Here is an 18673-nt window from a genome sequence, read left to right as displayed (position 1 = left end):
ATAGACTATACATCAATCTCAATGAACTGAAGCATCAATAACAATTAGCCTTTGAATCCATCTTTGTTGAAAAATAAATAAAATTAAGGGCTGATGGATATTATCACATCAGCTGGTGTGAAATATATCACTTCAGCTAGTTTGAAATGGGTGTGAAGTGTTAAGAGGAGTAAAATTTCTAAATACACTTAGACTGCATAACTGCAGATTTGTTTATTCAAGAATTGTTGTTCGACTGGCAAATAACCATTTGGGTAACTGTATTTCGTATACTTTGAAAGCATATGACTGCTGGAATTTTGGCCACCTAAAGTTCATCACCAGAACAAGATTCTTTCCTTCACTTCATTTCCTGGTCACCATTGGAAGCTTAGATCGTGGGGAATAATGAATATGGCCCAGCTTAGCTAGGTGGTTGATGGTTTGGTGCAATGTCAAACATTAGTTGTGAGACAACAATGATACTGGCTTCATATTTTCTTTCGTCTGGATGTGGAGACAGTGAATTATATGAGCATCAAGGTGGATATATATTGCATTCATAATGCTATGGCTTTAATAACTCCACATGTATTGACAACCCACCCCGCCCCTCTTTTTTGGGCAGGAATATCTGAGGAGGGGGATTTCTTGTCTTCCCAAGCAAGAAGTTCCTTCTCTGCCCCTCTCTTCTTTGGGGACGGATTCCCTCCAGTTAAAACCAAATGGAGAGAAGTCGGTCATTTATAAGTGGAAGGCAAAATTGTCAAATAAAATATAAAAAAACAATTTTACCCTCCACTTATAAAGGACCGGCTCCTCTCCAGTTGGTTTCAATTGGAGAGGATCCAAATCCCTCTTTTTTGAGGAAGAAATAATAAAAAATCTAAATCTTACGATTCGACCGGACAACTAGTGCTATAAGGAGGCTTTTTTTGTTTGCAAAAGGAATTTTTTTATTTTTTATTTTTTTTTTACCTATCTAGAAGTGTTACATATAGATAGCTTTTGAGACATTTTATCATAGACTACCGTGGACCATGAACCACTTACCTTAAAAATAAATAAAATTTTCTACACTTTTAAAAGCTATGATGCACTTTAAAAAGCTACATATGTATATGAGGATATGAATCCATATGTATTATAATTATGGGAAAAATACTGTTCTAATCCTTGGGGTTTTAGCATTTATGTTTAAAATATGTCAAATCAATTAATAAAATGTAATCCCTTATCAAATTATTCACTCCATCCTATTCCTGTTAGATGTTTTGATGTTGGAATCTCACGTCCTATCCAATAGTATTATGACACGTGTATATATTGTACAATCAGCTTTACTATGTCAATGTTGATTCTCACATCATTAAAACGCCACACAACTAAATACAATGACTTGTTGTGTCGTGTGCGCATTACGCACCATGCGCATTGTAACATATTGTGTACATTAGTACATACATTGACTTATTGAGAATTTGAGACCATTGAGCGGGACGATGGCAATCCCATTTCTCCATCGTCACTGAAGATCAGCCACCAATAAATGGACAGGATAGTGGGCTTCGCACGTGCGCCTGCCACTGCTATCTTACGCCCCCCATCAACATGCGCCTCCAAGAAAAAAATCAACGGGTTGAGAGCAAAACTCAGCGATGACAATGACCCATTACTCCAAACTGCTATCAATGCCGCTTCTCTTCGTTTCCAGGAGACCCGTCGACCAGGTAAGCTCATAACTCTCTCTTTCTCTTTCAGACATTTTATCGAACATATGACTGAGGATTTAAGCAATAGGTTTGTATTGTCGTATGGCATTAGCTACATCAATTACAATGTGTCGTTTCTGCATTTTGTGGGGCCTTCTCTTTTGTTAGATTATAGGCCGCCATGTATATTTTCACCACCCAGTAACATGTTTATGGACTATTCCGGGCCATTTAGATGAACCTGAGCAAGTTATTTTAGTAGCTGTTGGAAAGTCCCACATGGTAAAGTGTGGTTTTTGCTAGGCAGTTTTTTACAAGGTTGGTCTCTCCTCTTCATAACCTGACCTTTTGAATTGAGAGTTCTAACTATAATCTGTCTCTCATCTAGCCCCCCAAAGGAGTGCTCAGAACAATCAACTTTGCATGAATGCATTTATATATGAAGAGCAAAGTTTATATACCCCACCAAGAGATTCTCCCTGAATACCAAATTGTTTCATTTTTCTCCATGGCATCTCTTTCAATTTTTTTTTTGTTTTTTTCCCCAGGGATAACATTATTCTTTGACGTTTCACGTGTTATAAGATGTTTTCAGTAGAGGAATATCAATGTGATTATTGCTTGCATATGCAGAGCCTCTTTTTGTAGATCCATATGCGGGTTGCTTTGTTCCTCCTGATGTTCGGATGGATATGAATTCATGCTCGCACCACTACTGCCTTGCAACAAAGTACATCGATGACAAGTTGCTTCAGACAGTGAACCATATTGATGGACTCAAGCAGGTATATGTTTAATCAAAATAATGGTTAATTGTGTGGTTTTCACGTCTGCGAGGTTTAATAGATTTTATTCTTATATGGGCAGGTTGTTTTGTTAACAGATGGCATGGACACTCGGCCGTATAGGCTTAGTTGGCCGACTTCAACCATTATATTTGATATATCCCCCGACAGGGTATTCAAAGGAGCAGCAGAAAAGCTTGAAGGTTTGTCTTGTTTAGCCAATATAAGTGGCTTATGATCTTCTTACAAAACTAATAATCGTATTCACTTGAATAAATATTTGCTTTTAGTTTAGAAAATTGTAGTCAGCCCATCAAACTGTGGTTGATTTCATCTGGATCCAGTTGCTTTTGTATGTCTTGGAAATATTTAATGTGTTACAAGAGCATTACAATTTTTCATGGACATCTCATGTCATTCTTGAATCTTAGTGAGCTCTGACAAATCAAGTTTCTTTAATACGCCTGCTTATTTTGGGTTTTAAAAAAAGAAAAAAAGAAAAAAAAAAGCAGTTCAACATCTCTGATTTTGTTAAAAACTATTAGGTGTTGGGGCAAAAATTCCAAGAAAGTCCTTATTCCTTCATGTTCCATTGGAGTCCTCTAATATACAGCAAAGTCTCCGTGCCAAAGGATTCAATGGGAATCAGCCAAGTATATGGGCAATCCAGGTGATTAAGGCTTTTAATGTTGGCAACAATAAACAATTGAATCATTTTCACCAAGAAACTAGATATTTGGGGTGCTTAAGTAGGTGAGACAGTCATTTTTGTTTGTTATTATAGGGGCTGCCTATGATGACTTTGGCAAGTTTTGAAGAGGTGTTATTTATTGCAAGTAATTTGGTCATAAACGGATGTTTTTTCTTGGGAGAATTGCCGGCCTGGTTGACAGAAACTGATATTGGAAACAAGGTCAGTTTGCTTTATTCGATCTGAATAAAATGTAGTGTAGTTTCGACTGCTTCGCTTCCTCAAGAAAGACACCATCTCTTTTCTGGTGTTTTGCAGTCAAGTACAAGACAATGGATGGACAAACTATTCATGAGCAATGGCTTCCGGGTGGACATGATTAGCTACGAAGATGTTGCAAGGAATTTAAGCAAGCAATTAGCATCAGGACAGTACAAGAATATACTGTTTGTAGCAGAACAATTGCGGTTTTCTGATGATCAGGTGAGACTGCTAGTTTCCCACTACAACAGTTCACGGTTTATTGCAGAATAATTGTGGTTTTCTGGTGATCAGATGAGGAGAAACAAATCATGTTTTCTTCCCTATCGTTTTGTGAAAAGTCTTATTATTCCAAGCAATTGTTTTTCTTTTCTTTATTTGTATTTTTAATGAATTTTCTTTTCGAATTATTCCCAAAAAATTTACTTTGTTGTGTTGTTGCCTCTAGTTGTCTGAATTTTTCATGATCCCAGTCTTTAATCTGAGGCTAAAAATATTCTGAATGCTGACTTCAGCTCTCAAATATTTGCAAAAATTAATTTATAATGAATTCCTCCTTTGTATGTTTGCCCAATAAAGCCGCAGATATAATAACAAAAATACAAAACATAGAAGTTTCTTTTCAGTGCCAGCTTTTATTTTGTGTCTGAAATCGTTTGCTATCATATAAGTTTTGCAATGATATGGGGTTAATAGAATTTGTTACTGCTTCCCAAGAACACCAAGTTTGCTAACTGAATTCGATATGCTTACGTTATGTAAAATGTTATGGGCTTGAGTTATCTAATGGATATGCATTTTCATTTTCAGATGGAAACTTGGAGGAGAGAATTTCAAAGGGTGGAGGAGCAAGGGGATGAAGAAGGCTTCGAAGAGCTCTAAATGTGGATAATTAATGTCTTGTTGGAGCTACAAGAACATACATTTTTTTTTTCCTCGTAGATTTGCTTTTTATGCTATGCCACCACGCTGTAAAGCATTTGGCTTTGCATTTTATGAATCTTGCCTCTTGTATAGATTTTATTTTCCTTTTTGTGATTATTTTTTTCTTTTTTCTTTTTTCTTTTTTTCTTTTTTTTCAGGGAAGGAAAATTCCATTATATTAAAAGAAAATTACACGGGGTGCCAAGATTTACCAACACAACCAGTAAAACTGTAAAAGCAAAACAAAGGGTTTTTAGTTTTTTACAAACATCTAGTGCAAACCAAAGTTAAACCAAATAAAACTGGAAATGGGTAGAAGCCTGGTCTAATAATTTCTTGGCACAAAAGCCAAGTGAAGGGCCACCAATGATGGTTGTTTTTCAGCTGAAGCCAAGCAGACTAAGGCGTCAAGGTAGCTGCCAGCGCGAGGAGGTAAAAGCTTGTGCTGGTGACCTATAGTAAAATTCACTTTTGAAAATTAGCTTGCAAGGAGAGAGTGTCAAAGAGTTTATATATACATAGTTAAGATTATATTTAAGCCATCTAAGACACTGACCAGATGTCCACGGTAACTCACTCTATCAACACTGACCAGATGGTAGTCATTTTTCTCTTGACAGCTCCACTCATTTATAAGCATTCAATGATTTAACATTATGTCCATACATAATACAAAAACATTTTAATCCAGCTTATAGGTAGTCTCCTCCGTGAGTGCCGCAATCCATTCAATTCCATACTCGATGTTGTAGTTGGCTATAATACCAAATAATACAAACTTCAAGTAAAACTCATTTTAATTATATACACATGGTTAAAATTACACTTAAGTCATATGAAACATTTAAGATCGTAACAGAGACCAGTGGTGAGGACATGCGAGGAAAACACGCGCCGAAGAAAGTAGGAGGGGATAACGGAGGTGAGGCGGGGGCCGGTAGGGGAGCAGGGAGTGGTGGTTGTGGTGGCACGAAATGGGCGGAATCTTTAGTGAAATCGGAAGAAGAAGAAAAAGAAAAAGAAGAGAAAGGAAAGAGAAAAGGTGAGAAGTGAGGAAGGGAACTGGGGAGAAAGGAGGAGGCTGGAGGAAGCTCCAAGTTATTTTGGATAAAAATATATTTTGAAATGGAATTGGACAGTTTCCCACTTTGCTCTCTATTCACTAATTTTATACATATTGCACGTGACCTCCAATAAGCATGAAAAATGCTACCCACGTTATCACTCACATTTCTTGACAGAGTTTTTAAAATTATTATTAGATCACAATTCAATAATAATTCATCACAAATCTAATATCATAATTTTAAAAATTACATTAAGGAGTCTGAGTGAGAGTGTGAGTAGAATTACTCAATAAACATCAACCTCCTAGTTAGCATTCAGAAAGACAAAGCTATTGCCATTTTGAAGAACAACTTCTTTCTATCTTATTTATGGCATCCGATACAATTTTTTTTTTTAGAAATGCTAAAAACTACATTTTTATTCCATAACTATTTCACAATACTAATGTGATAGTCTAAACCATCCTTTTAATCAATCCCTTGTTTTTATTAAAAAAAAAAATCAACAATTGGTTAAGACTGTCACATCAGCATTGTAAGATAAAAATGTGGTATATGAGACCTTTTTAAAAAAATAAAAATAAAAAATTGAATCCAAATTACCGATTTCCCTATTCTTTCCTTCAATCGGTTAACATTTTCTTTTTATTTTCTTCTTCTTTTTTCCCGAATATTACTATGGGAATTGCTAAACACTCTCGAATGCACACTCCCTGATGTACTAATAAAAATCACCGTTGAATTTTCGATTGATCACTATCAAAATTCAATTGAGTTTCATTGCCACACTGGAAAATGTGTACTTGAGAGTATATGTGTCATTTCTCTTTTACTATTAGCATGTCTTTTTTTATTTTTTATTTTCTTTCTTTTTTGAAAAAATTTATTTTAGCCCCATGAACTATCACCACATTTTCATTTACACCTCCAAACTTTAAAAAGTGGCATCAAGGCCCATGAACTATCATTACATGTTAAATTAGACACTTTTGTATTTTTCTATCCAAAATACCCTTGAAGTTATAAAAAATTAAAAAACAACCCTTTGAGAAAAAAAAATTAAGGGAGCCAATATGAAAAAGGGCTACCTCTTTTTGGCATTTTTTAGTTTTCCCTCTTTTTTGTGTAATTTTTTAATATTATTTTTTTTGGTGCCAAATGGTAATTTTTTAATAACTTCAAAGCCATTTTGGAGAAAAAAATGAAAAAAAAAATAAAAAAAAAAAAATGTCTAATTTGAAAAGCAATGATAGTTCAAAGGGCTCTAATATCACTTTTTAAAGTTTAGAAGTATAAACGAAAATGTGATAATAGTTTAGAGGCTAATGTATATTCCCCTATTTTCTTTTTCTTTTTCTTTTTCCCTCCAGGGTCATTAGCATCTAACTGTTATTGCTTTGTCCATCCCATCTAAGAAAGGAGTTCCTTTGGCCACTTTTGCACCTATCTCTCTCTCTTCCCTCCACTTCATCTCCTTCCGAAACCCCCACAACATTCTTGTCTGCACCCCTTTTCAGGGAATAATTTATATGGTATAGGACAAATATGAATTTTTTTCCACATTCCTAGGTCTGCACTCCTTTTCACTTGAGGTCTACTTGTCTGGTACATAAAAAAAAAAACAAAGGTCTACTTGTCTGGTACTAATCCTATGCTTGAACGCAATTTACAATGGCGTACATAAAGAACTTAGATCCAGATGAAAGGCAAGCTCCAGCTTTGAGACGAACCCCTACTCCAGATCATGCTAGATGAATAGAGAAAAAGTCTAAAACAAAATCATGCTTGTTCTTTTACCTCAAACCCGGCCTTCAACTCTCATATATCATTAAAAAAAAAAAAAAAAAAAAAAAGGCTATTCGTCGTGTTAAGCTACAAACCCATTGAAAATTACTCCTATACATACATAAATCACGTATTCATAAATGAATAAAAAAAGAAATTCTTAGTTTAATTTTGTATCTACACAGAGGGAGAGACATAGGGAGGGGTGACACCACTTGATTGCCTAGAGTGATCACCAAAGAGTCAACGTTATGCCCACAAGCACAGGCCAACTACCGTACCGGCAACGGATAGAGTTTACCATAAGACCAACAAGCTCAGCGCAAGAACAAGACCTGTAGCCGCTACCAGAATCCACACCTCACCTTCAAGATCCATTAAGCTAAGCCAGCTACCAAAAGCCCAAGGAAAACCATTAAGGCTAACCACAAGAAGCACCACCTAAATGTCAAATGAAATGGCCCCTAGAGAATCTAACTTTCAGACCAGCATTAAATAAATAATTTCCACAAACGGATTCAGCAGCACTCACATGGCAGTAATCTTGAATTTGGCAGTAAGCAACTTGGACTTGACAGTGAAATAATGCTATTGTTGATTTAAAACAGGAATTGCTGGACGTGGTCTAACCACATTCAGCACACCTCTTGCAGTTGCCTGTTGAGAGAGAATCAAATATTGACAGAAAATTCTAGGGCTAATGTTAAGAGTATCTAGAGGGAAAATTCATAAGGGCATACCTCAAAAAAGGAATTGAAGTTTAGACGCAAAAGAAATCGTCGCAGAAATGGAGCTCGTTGACTACCAGCAAGCCTGCTACTGCGCAATATAGTGTACAGGGAGTTTGACTTCTTGTTAAATTCCTGAAACAAAAGTATGAAACCATTAAAATCACTTACAAAAAGTTCAATTGGTGAAATCTTGGAGAACGTGTTATTTGGTAGACACAGTGGGGCCTGCTCTTGCAATTGATAAATTTAATATAATTTTTTTAAAAAAAATGCTTATATCCATTTCAATAGATCAAAGAACCCCGTACTACCTTCAGTTGGGTTGTGTTACGGAGCCCTTACTTCTTGGACATTAAGTTTGTGTTATATATAAAAGAACACAGAGCACAGCACATCTCCAGTTACGAATTTGTAGGCAAACCTTTTCCCATTGGTTTTTTGATTTATATATACAAAGCATGATGCATCACCATGATCTGCCCCAAATGTGAGCATCACAGCCATTGGTATGTCTAATCTTGTCCTAATAATAAGTTCTGTAAGTACACTCAAACAAACATGGACACAGAGGAAAGGGAAAGAGAAATGGAATAGTGGGATGGGCGCAGCAGATTTTTTATTAACACAGACAAATTTTGGAGGTCTCAACTCCTCTGCAATCATAAGCCTACACATACTGCATCAGCCAGCTCTCAGTTGAACAGGTTACAACTTTTAATGTGCACTGGATTTCCAGTGATTTTGCTTAAAAGAAGCACAAAATTTTCATGATATGCAATGGTCATATCTCTCATGTCACAGCTGCAAGGATTGCAACAATTGCAGGTTTTCCAACTGGATTATCTCAAGAGAAATCAAAAGAAGATGAAATATCCTATAAATAAGCTAAAATTATGAAATGCAGCTTCTCAAAGAAAATAAATGAAGACTGAAAATTCTTCCAATTTTATGTACAAACACCTACTGATTGCAGCAGCAACTGATCAGAAGTGAAGGTAGTAGAATCACTAGAAAAATCTGAGGCACAAGCTGATCATTTTACACATCTTGTAATAAGTAAAAGTTTAAGACAACTGGGCCGACTTAAATTGATGGTTCAAAATCAAGGCATGCAGAAAACCTTTCACTTATCTATTTCCAAATATATGTTATTATATGAATCCTTATTTCTGTATCTTCATTTAGCAATAAACACTACTTGCAATATTCATACATTATCATATAGAAGAAATACAACCAAGGTACCTCTGTTATATGTTCCAGTTCAGATGTATTTGAACTGCTTTCTTGGTTTTCTATATTCCAACAAAACTGCAAGCACAGTTTCATAATACCATCCAATATCCTTGACACAGATCCAATATCCAAGAAAGATTGAGAAATTAAAGCTGATAAATACCTGCACGAAATTTTAGGATAATGTAAACATTAGGCTATAGACAAAAACATAGGGACAGAATATAAAACTGACGATCAAACTATCAACAACAACACTAATGTGGAATAGAGCACCAAATTAATCAAGCAAAGAGGGAAAAGTCGAAGCTGCAGTCATGAATAAGATAACCACAAATGGTTGGAAGAGATGCATATGCAACTTCTTTTTAGTATATAGCACGCTTTTTCACTCTCTGTCTTCAACAATATCAGTAGTCAATGATATCTAACTGAAAAGTGAAAAGAAATGAGGAAAAAACATAGAACTGCACACATGCGATGAACGCCAACATGGCATTGCCTTTTCCAATTAAGGTTCTTTCTCAATTATAACAGTAACATGCCGTAACCAATTCTATTGAACATCTTTATGTTATTAGTGATTCCATACATTTTAGACAATTTAGCAACCAAGAGTTTCCAGAATAACATACAATATGATAATTCAGAAGCAAGACAAATCGTTCATTTTACATTTTTACTTACTCTTGATGAAAGGCCACAAGTTCAGTAAAGTCATGAGAATCTTGAATATGAGCTTGCAAAACATTCCATTGAGATTCTATAACATCCACCTACAATAGCAAACATGAAACTTTTAGAACATAAACAGAACTCATCAATGATCAATAAGCATAGAAAAACCACAACATTCAAAAACACTTATTGACTCAAAGAAGAGAGAGCATATGATTTACTTAGTTCTTTTGTTTTTCTAAACAGTTACCAAACAAGAATTGGACATTCAATTCTCCATATTATTCTAAGAGCAATAACAACTGATATGAAAAGTCTAAACATCAAAAGTAATTTAATCAAGTACCCAGTCAAACAACTTATGCAGCATATTGATATAGAAAATAGATAAGAAAAGAAATTATATTGGTTACCCCATTGTCCTATTTACTGCTAATCTTTTTTCATAGCTAGTTCATGCTACAATAGGCAAAAAATACTTAGGATACCACAAACTATGGTTTCTATTGGTGTGCATACAGTCCATATGTAAGTAAAAAATCAATATAGCATCTGATACTTGAGACAATTGTACGGGTCATTGTTTACAATTACTGTGTATGTCATACTATGAATCTGGGTCGGATGCTGTATCTATGTATCAGCCCATACCTCACCATGACCCTTAATGCCCATATTGAGTAAACAGCTTAGCATATACATGAATAACTTTTTCATATTTCCTTTTTCTGTACAATACAGTAAATGTATTAAAATGTTAAAAACAGTACACAATACTATTCCTGCATGGTTTATTCCAATATCTAAAAAGACTAACATACAGAAATGAAACTCAGAGGCATCAACAATGACCTGGATATAAAATTGAAGATTTCTGATCAAGAATGCCATATGTTCTCTAACACGCCACATTGGTCTAAACCGCTGTCTTCGCTGCTGAGATACTGGGCAATTTACACGGTCATTCCGTTGTTTAGCAAAATCTGTGTGATCTTGATGCGTCACAGAGGCCCATGATTTCTCCAACTCCATTTGTGTCCGCTTGAGCCGCAGCAAATATTGAAAGACCCTGCGATACCTGGAGCACACTAATTGTTAACACGTGTACAAGAGGATAGGTTAGCAGTAATCCAGTACTTCTGCAGCTAAAGCTCTTTATTTCAACAGGATCCTTTTTTATTCCCTCCTCTAGAAGACAAAATTTGTAAGCTTCTTCGACAAGTTCCAAATCCATCAGCTAAAGTCAAAAGAAAGAAAGAACGAAAGAGAGAATGGCATCCGCAAGTAGCAGGGCAGTAGAATCTTACTTCGAGAGCACTTCTTGGGTGAAAAACAACTCTAAGGGCCAATCAACAGAGTATTCAAGAGCAATGCCATCCCAGCCATCGAGGGAAATTTCAGAAGCATTTGACAAAGCAGAACGTGGGTTTCGATCTGTATGGTCATTTGCCTTTGGTGCATCTACTTGAGAGGATTTGACTGTGAATCCAAATGAAGGCATCCTAATAGTAGATATATGAATGAGAACATGATGTTCAGCAAACTTTAGAATGATGTAACATGCCTGATAGCAAAATGGCTAAACAAACAAGCTTTAAGATAAATTACGCTATGAATAGTCTATATTGGATCTAACCGCAAGGATACTCTAGAGAAGTGTTTGTCTTCCTCACTGAATGTCTTCAATGCAGCCTGCATTGTGAGTAGTACCTAATAATTTGTTTTCAAACCATTAGTAATAAATTGGGTAAATTCACTTTACACCCCAAACACACCCAATTTGCACTTCAACCTCCAAACTATGACTCACTGCAACTTGGACTTACAAACTATCAAAGTATACTGAGTTACCCCATATGTCAGATTTGGCCGTTAGTTTGGATGGACAATGTCACATGTGACTAGCACGTGAGTCTGAGCCATTTTTACGCATATATTTTTGTGAATGATAATTTGTTAGAAGGAGAAAAGCTCATGTACACAAAAAGTATAGAAGAGAAGCAACCATCCTATTAGGGTCGAAAATCTAAAAGGTTAACAAGATCTACAAGATTAGAGGAGGAGAAATTAGGAACAAAATTTACAACACAATCTAAAAGGGCACTCAAGAAAGAGGATTTTAGTTGAATCACATTAGACTCGTGGTCCTCGAAAAGACATCGATTTTTTTTCTCTCCAAATGCTCCACAATAGTAAAGTAGGGATGACTTTCCATATGGCCTCTTTGAATTGTCCCCTCCCTTGTGTCTTCCAACAATGAAGTAGCTCCACAACATTGATAGGCATTACCCATGAGACTCCAAATAAGGTGAGAACCAAATGCCATATCTCGCTAGTAAACTCACAATAGTTTAGGAGATGGTTTACGGTCTCTTCACTCTTCTTGCAAAGACAACACCAATTAACAAGAGTAAGACCCCACCTCCTAAGGTTATCAATCGTAAGTATTTTACCCAAATCCATCGTCCAAGTGAAGAAAGAAATACGAGGAGGAGCCTTCATCTTCCAAACGCTCTTCCAAGGAAAAAGGGAAGACTCACCAGGCTATAATATGTTATAATAGCTCTTCACTTCAAACCTATGATTACAAGCTAGGGACCACAACATTTTATCGTTTGCCTCTCTCATAAGGGTTTTCAAAGAATACAAAAGATCGAGGAATGAAACAAGGGACTCAAGCTCCCAATCCTAGACCGCCTTGAAAAAATTCAGGTTCCAATGGACAATGCCGGAATAGTCCATGTAATCCGACACTAAAGCCTCTTTGTCCCAAGCTATAGAGTAGAGTTCTGGGAAGAGGGACTTGAAAGCCGTCTCTCCACACCACACATCTTGCCAAAAACTAAGCCGAGATCCATCCCCTACCCTGTAGGAGACCAAGTTTGAAAAACGCCCCCAACCATTTCTAATATTCCTTCAAAGACCCAACCCATATGACGCTCGAGTTTCCTCAAAGCACCAACCCCCTTTCTGGATCCCATACTTCTCCGCTATCACCTGTCTCCATAAGAAATTCTCTTATTGTGCATATCTCCAAAGCCATTTACCCGCAAAGCTTTATTAAAAAACATGACGTTTTTCACACCCAACCCTCCTCTAGGAATTGGGGAGCAAACAGTCTTCCATTTCACTAGATGGAGCTTACGCTCTCCATCAAAGCCATTCCAAAGAAAGTCCCTTTGAATGCTCTCCAATCTTTTGGCTATACTAGCTGGTAAGTGGAAAAGGGACAAGTACATAGGTAAGATGGAAAGCGTGCTCTTGATAAGGGTTAGGCAGCTACCTCGAGACAAGTAGATCTTCTTCCAACTAGCCAATCTTTTTTCCATTTTCTCAACTACCCCATCACAAATAGCTTTTGACTTGAAAGGAGCACCCAGGGGAAGACCCGAGTATTTCAATAGCAGGGACGAAATACTATAATTTAGAATGCCAACCAATTCTTCTTGATTTAGTACTTGACCCACCACAACTTTCTGACTTCCGAAGATTGATCTTCAAACCTGAAATAGCCTCAAAACACAGAAGGATATGGCCCAAATAAAGAATATGGTCTCGATTTGCATCACACATAATAAGAGTGTCATCTACAGAAAGAAGGTGAGAGATCTTCAAAGAGGTTGTGTTATGGAGTTCAACATGGAATCCAGATAAATAGCCCCCACTCGTAGCTCTAGACAGCATCCTACTAAGAGCCTCCATGACAATCACAAAAAGGAGAGGCGACAGCGGGTCCCCCTTGGCGAATACCTCTGGAGCTTGCAAAGAAACCATGAGTACCCTTGATCAAAATAAAGAAACAGATTATGGAAATACATGCAGATATCCATTGCCTCCCTTTTGAACCAAAGCCAAGGAGTCCTAACAAATAGGAGAGGAACTCTCAGTTGACATGGTCATAGGCTTTTTCCAAATCCGTCTAGCACAACACACTTGGAATTCTAGATTTCAGCCTACTGTTCAGACATTCATTGGCTATAAGTATTGAATCTAGAATTTGTCTCCCCCTATAAGAGCATTATGATTATTAGAAATGAGCGAATCCAACACCCATTTCATTCTAATAGCAAGGACCTCAGCCAAAATCTTATAGACACTTCCCACCAGGCTAATTGGTCTGAAATCCCCTACTTCCAACTGTCTAATCTCTTTAGGAATGAGCGCTATGAAAGTAGCATATGCCCATGTATGAAACGACACCATTTTAGTAATGGTGATTTAAAAAATAAAAATAAAAAGAACGAAGCGTGGCAACCCCCGTCTGAAGCAACGGGATGGCCATGCAGCCACCCCTCTATTCAAATGGGAGTAACCACGTTGTGCCACCTCTTTTTTGTTAAGGGTGGCCATGCATTTACCCCTCTATTCTTGCTTCAAATTTTTTTTCTTTTTTTCAAATCACCATTACTAAAACGTTGTCGTTTCACCAAAGGGCAAAGTAGTCATGTCAAAGGGCTCAAACACACATGCTCGCCATGTGTGATGTTTTTCATCCAAACTAACGATTAAATCTGACGTAAGTTAACTTCGAATATTTTTGTAGTCTGTAGGCTCGAGTTGCAGTGAGTCGTAGTTTAGAGGTCGGCGTGCAAATGAGGTGTTAGTTTAGGGGGCATAATATAATTTATCCTAATATATTTGAAAAATATGCAAAATGAAACAATGGACACTTCAGCTACATCATTGAGTATAATCACATGCATTAGAAATCATCTCATGCTAACTTACAAGCTGAAATGGGACCATAAGATCAGCTTCAGCAGTTGACTGGCGAGGAGGTAAACGCATCAACTGGCGACTCTCCTCAAGAAAGCACTAGATAAACCATCATGTTTTGTAAACAATTAGATACCCACAAGAATTCAATTGAAATTGCATATATGTCCATCTGTATAAGTATTGTGCCTCATGAATAGTAACTTATATTCAACCACATACGTATTAGATACAAGCTATGTTTATAAACAACAGAAATCCAGGCACAAAACAAGCAAAACAGGTTCCACTACCTATCATTTGTAAAATTCAAAATTCATAGATTTAAACTATCATATTTTAGTATAGAAGAGATAAAAGCAAACATTGACTACAAAAATTGTCCTTGTCCCTTCATGGGGTTTAAACAAATCCAAATCAGACATATGGAAAAAGATTCTCTGCTTTGCACAACAATTTCACAAAGAGCATACTCTTTCTCTTGAAGGCTACATGTGCATATCAAAACGCAACAATCATAAAGCATATACATGAACTAAACACGTCAGTTCTATATATGACGCAGCAAAATTCAGCTGATCACAAGCCCCAAGATAAAACATAGAATATGATATCTGTAAGAGAAGTTTGAAGAAAGGGACTAGTGACACGATATTAACCTCCCCATCATAACATCAATAGCACAAATATCACTCGTAAGAGTTTTCCTTCAACTAAAATGCAGAAGGGAGAAAAAAACAGATTTTGAGATATTGTCCATCCTTACCTGGAAGAAGTCTCCTTTTGCTAAAAGAAAATAGTCTTTTAGGGCCTTCAGGTGACCATTCAAGTCAGCACGTACAACCACAAGCTGCAGAAACAGACGGATACTTTTAATAGCTGCTTCATAAGATAAAAGTACAAAATTTTTGTCCGATTCCAACCTGCCAAAGATGACTGGCTGCAATAGTTCGAATCGAGTCAACAGCACACTCAAATGATCTTTTATGAAACTCAGATGATTCCTGCACATAATGAACCAACTACTTACCATTTTAATTCACTATTCAATGCTGCAGGGGGGAATTTGTTCATGAGTAAGGATATATAAAATCTGCCAAATCAGTTCAAGAACTACAGTTAAGAATGGATATCATGTTGTGTGGTGAACAAATATGGTCCCACCCTCCCTGAATATGGCTATCCATCAAAAGATGGTTGAACATATGTTACAGGGTACCATAGAGCAACAAACCTTCAGGCCCAGAAGCATAGCTTCAATCTTATCAGCCTCAGATTGTGGAAGTAATTCTTCTCCTATCAGTTTAGTATCGATTAGAGGTTCCTTTTGAAAAGGAAAACGGCCAGTAAATCCTTGAACTTTCTGAGAGCCTCTTGACATCTGCTGATGATATATAGCATCCTGAAACCGAAAGGTGGGGCTTGGATTTCGAAGAACCCTGATGGCTTTGCCAGCAAAAAGAACTGATTCTGCAACACGCATATGGATATGCTCGGGCAGCATATCCTGCAAAGTAACATGGAAAGATTAATACTTGGAAAACCAATAAAGTTCCAAAGTTCAGTGCATGCCTCAGCACACTAAAAAGAGAACATAAGACACAAAAATTTGGTAAGTTAAGAAGACTTCAAACAAAAAAAGGAAAGAAAACATTGCTGTCTCCTAAAACCACCGCACATCCTTCAAGCCCACAGGAAGTGTGCAAGATGTCATACACAGATATCATGCAGATGCAATATAAGTAGCAGACACTCTTCATGCAAGTCTTTGTTTCATATTTATAGGAACATGATCTGGAGTCCCCTTTCCTTTGACACATAGTAAATCTAATGCCATGTTTAGCATAGCCTTAGTGACAATAATATATAGGGCATAGTATATCAAAATATAGGACAGCATGTAGAGTGTACATGTCTGATATAAACATCCTTATCATGACTGTGACAACATCCATTGACAAGGAATGATGTTAATGATCTAAGATACTCGGTAACAATTAACAAGTACAAATGATCTACATAATGAAAGTTATGTGCATGTCTGCGATGACCAATTATGACTGCTCATAGTGTAATCCAATGCCAAAGCTATTCAGTTCCATTAAGTAATGTCTTTGCAATATGCGAAGGCAAACAGCAATGATATCCGCAGCATAATATCAGGCATTTCAAATCTTATGGTATAACCATTAGTGCTGCTCTGGCGCACACCACTAGTTAAAGATAACGGTGCAAATTCCAGTGACAACAGCAAGGACAATAGCCATTGCCATCAGGAAACAGATTACACCGAGAAAGTGAAGGATCTAGCCAACATATAATAATCGGTCAATAACATCATCATCATCCAAATCTTATCAAACTCCCACCAATATATTAATTAAGTGGCGATTGTAAAATAGGAAACAAAACCAACATTGCAAGATACACAGTTGCAAAAGTACCAAAGAAATATGAAATCCCAAGTGCCAATCTGTTAAAGATGTATCATCAGTTGATAAGTGCGCAAACTTCTCAGACGTGTCTGGAAGAGACGAGCCATGCTCTACATCCCTATCCTCCTGCCTGCAGAATAAGAAAATAATATAATTAATCGCAGGTTTATAACTTTGAACTCAAAACTATAGTCTTATTGGCTAGAAGAAACATTAACATCTTCAGTCATTACCTTCTAATGAAAAATTCTCCATGCTGGTCTTGAAGAATCCCATAAACCATCCACGCAGCAAGTTGGTTATACATGACCTGATGCCCGTGCCATAGAAGCCTATGCTTTTGGACATACAACAACCAATAAATGAAGAAATATAATCAGCTCAGAATTCATTTTTCCAGTCGATAAACAAGCTGCTTGTATTTTCCATACATAATATAGAGAAATGGCTTGTATTTAAAGTTATGGAGATCTGAGAACATATTTCAAAGCCTTCCTAACATTAAGAAAAATTACTAGAAACATTAAACACAATTATCGTCATTGTGAAATAAATAATACGTAATCAATTTCCAATTAAAAAAAAATAGAAAAAAAGTGTATACCTTTGAATGCAAGTCTGCAACTCAGGCACTCCACAGTGGCACCGCTTGTGTAAGAGGTTAAGAAGCTGACCTCCACGAATATCATCACGCTCAATCTCCACAACCAGCTCATGCAGAGGCGGCATGAGAACAAAAAACTAATAATAAAAAAAAATTGGCAATAAAACTAATTATAATAATTATAATAATTAATACGGTAATTCACCAAAAAAAAAAAAAAAAGGCGAGAGAGAAATGTGTTTCAGAGATGACCTTATTGAGGCCTTGAGTCACTGTTGCCAAGATCGGCACGGTCTCGGCCAACAGTTTCTGCTCAATGTGTAGCACAGCGGACCTGTAGACCGCCAGTATTTCCACAATGCCATTAGCAATGGCTCTGCGGTACACGCTCGGTTTCGCCTTCGACGAAGGAAATTCAGAATCCCTCGGCGAAGGAGAGGAATTCGCGGACCTTATCCAGCTCAGATTACGAGACTTGGTGGCGAAGCGATCGAGCTCTCTGTAGTAAAAACCTAAGGTAATAATCCTCTCGATAAGATCCCTGCAATCACGGCAAAAAAAAAAAAACGATTAAAGTTAAAAGTGAAACATTAAATGTGAGTACTGGATGCGAAATTGAGGTTTTCGGAAAACTGGTTACCGATCGCTGCGTTCGACGAAGGAGATATCGGGAGCGAGCTTGAAATGACGGTCGTCGGATTCAGAGGCGAGAGATGAGTTGTGTTGTTCTCGCTCGTCGATGATCAGGTCGCCGGTGTAGCCCAAGAGCGCGAGTAGAAGCTCGTGAAGCATTGCTGCTGTTTTTGTTTTTCTCTATGGTTGAGATGAATTGGCACACATGGGCACGCACGCACTCAGTGGAGACAGGGTGAGATAGAGAGGGAAACGAGCGTTTGAATTTGGGTGTTTTAAAGTGCACGGTGAAGGGCGAGGACTGAACTCGCCGACTGGCAAGGCCTAGGCCGGGGGAGGTTAGTGGCAATGGATGTGATTTTGTGCGACGGGGTATGGTCTTTTTGGAAAGTAGTTTTTGTCGTCATTGACGCGCATTTCCGCCGCTACAGCCTAC

General features: G+C 37.2%; 2 protein-coding genes across 2 annotated transcripts; one reads left to right on the top strand and one right to left on the bottom strand.

The window, feature by feature from the left end:
- The first annotated feature begins 1430 nt into the window (after nt 1-1430).
- On the top strand, nt 1431-4483 carry LOC133852164 (O-methyltransferase 1, chloroplastic). Its single transcript, XM_062288855.1, has 7 exons — nt 1431-1709; nt 2325-2476; nt 2559-2679; nt 3022-3146; nt 3261-3389; nt 3486-3650; nt 4239-4483. The coding sequence occupies exons 1-7, from the start codon at nt 1529-1531 to the stop codon at nt 4308-4310; spliced, it is 945 nt and encodes a 314-aa protein (XP_062144839.1). The 5' UTR covers nt 1431-1528; the 3' UTR covers nt 4311-4483.
- A 2819-nt stretch (nt 4484-7302) lies between these two features.
- On the bottom strand, nt 7303-18616 carry LOC133852268 (gamma-tubulin complex component 4 homolog). Its single transcript, XM_062288995.1, has 17 exons — nt 18245-18616; nt 17857-18145; nt 17605-17741; nt 17234-17332; nt 17010-17130; nt 15800-16072; nt 15489-15569; nt 15332-15415; nt 14578-14664; nt 11486-11541; nt 11157-11351; nt 10702-10927; nt 9859-9947; nt 9181-9334; nt 7945-8067; nt 7737-7861; nt 7303-7595 (listed from the first exon to the last, which is right to left on the bottom strand). Exons 1-16 carry the CDS (start codon nt 18394-18396, stop codon nt 7793-7795), a joined length of 2235 nt encoding a protein of 744 aa, XP_062144979.1. The 5' UTR covers nt 18397-18616; the 3' UTR covers nt 7303-7595; nt 7737-7792.
- Nucleotides 18617-18673: the final 57 nt, after the last annotated feature.

The sequence above is a fragment of the Alnus glutinosa genome, chromosome 12 (genome assembly GCF_958979055.1).
Source record: "Alnus glutinosa chromosome 12, dhAlnGlut1.1, whole genome shotgun sequence".
NCBI lineage: Eukaryota > Viridiplantae > Streptophyta > Magnoliopsida > Fagales > Betulaceae > Alnus > Alnus glutinosa.
This window is presented reverse-complemented; position numbering and strand designations above follow the sequence as displayed.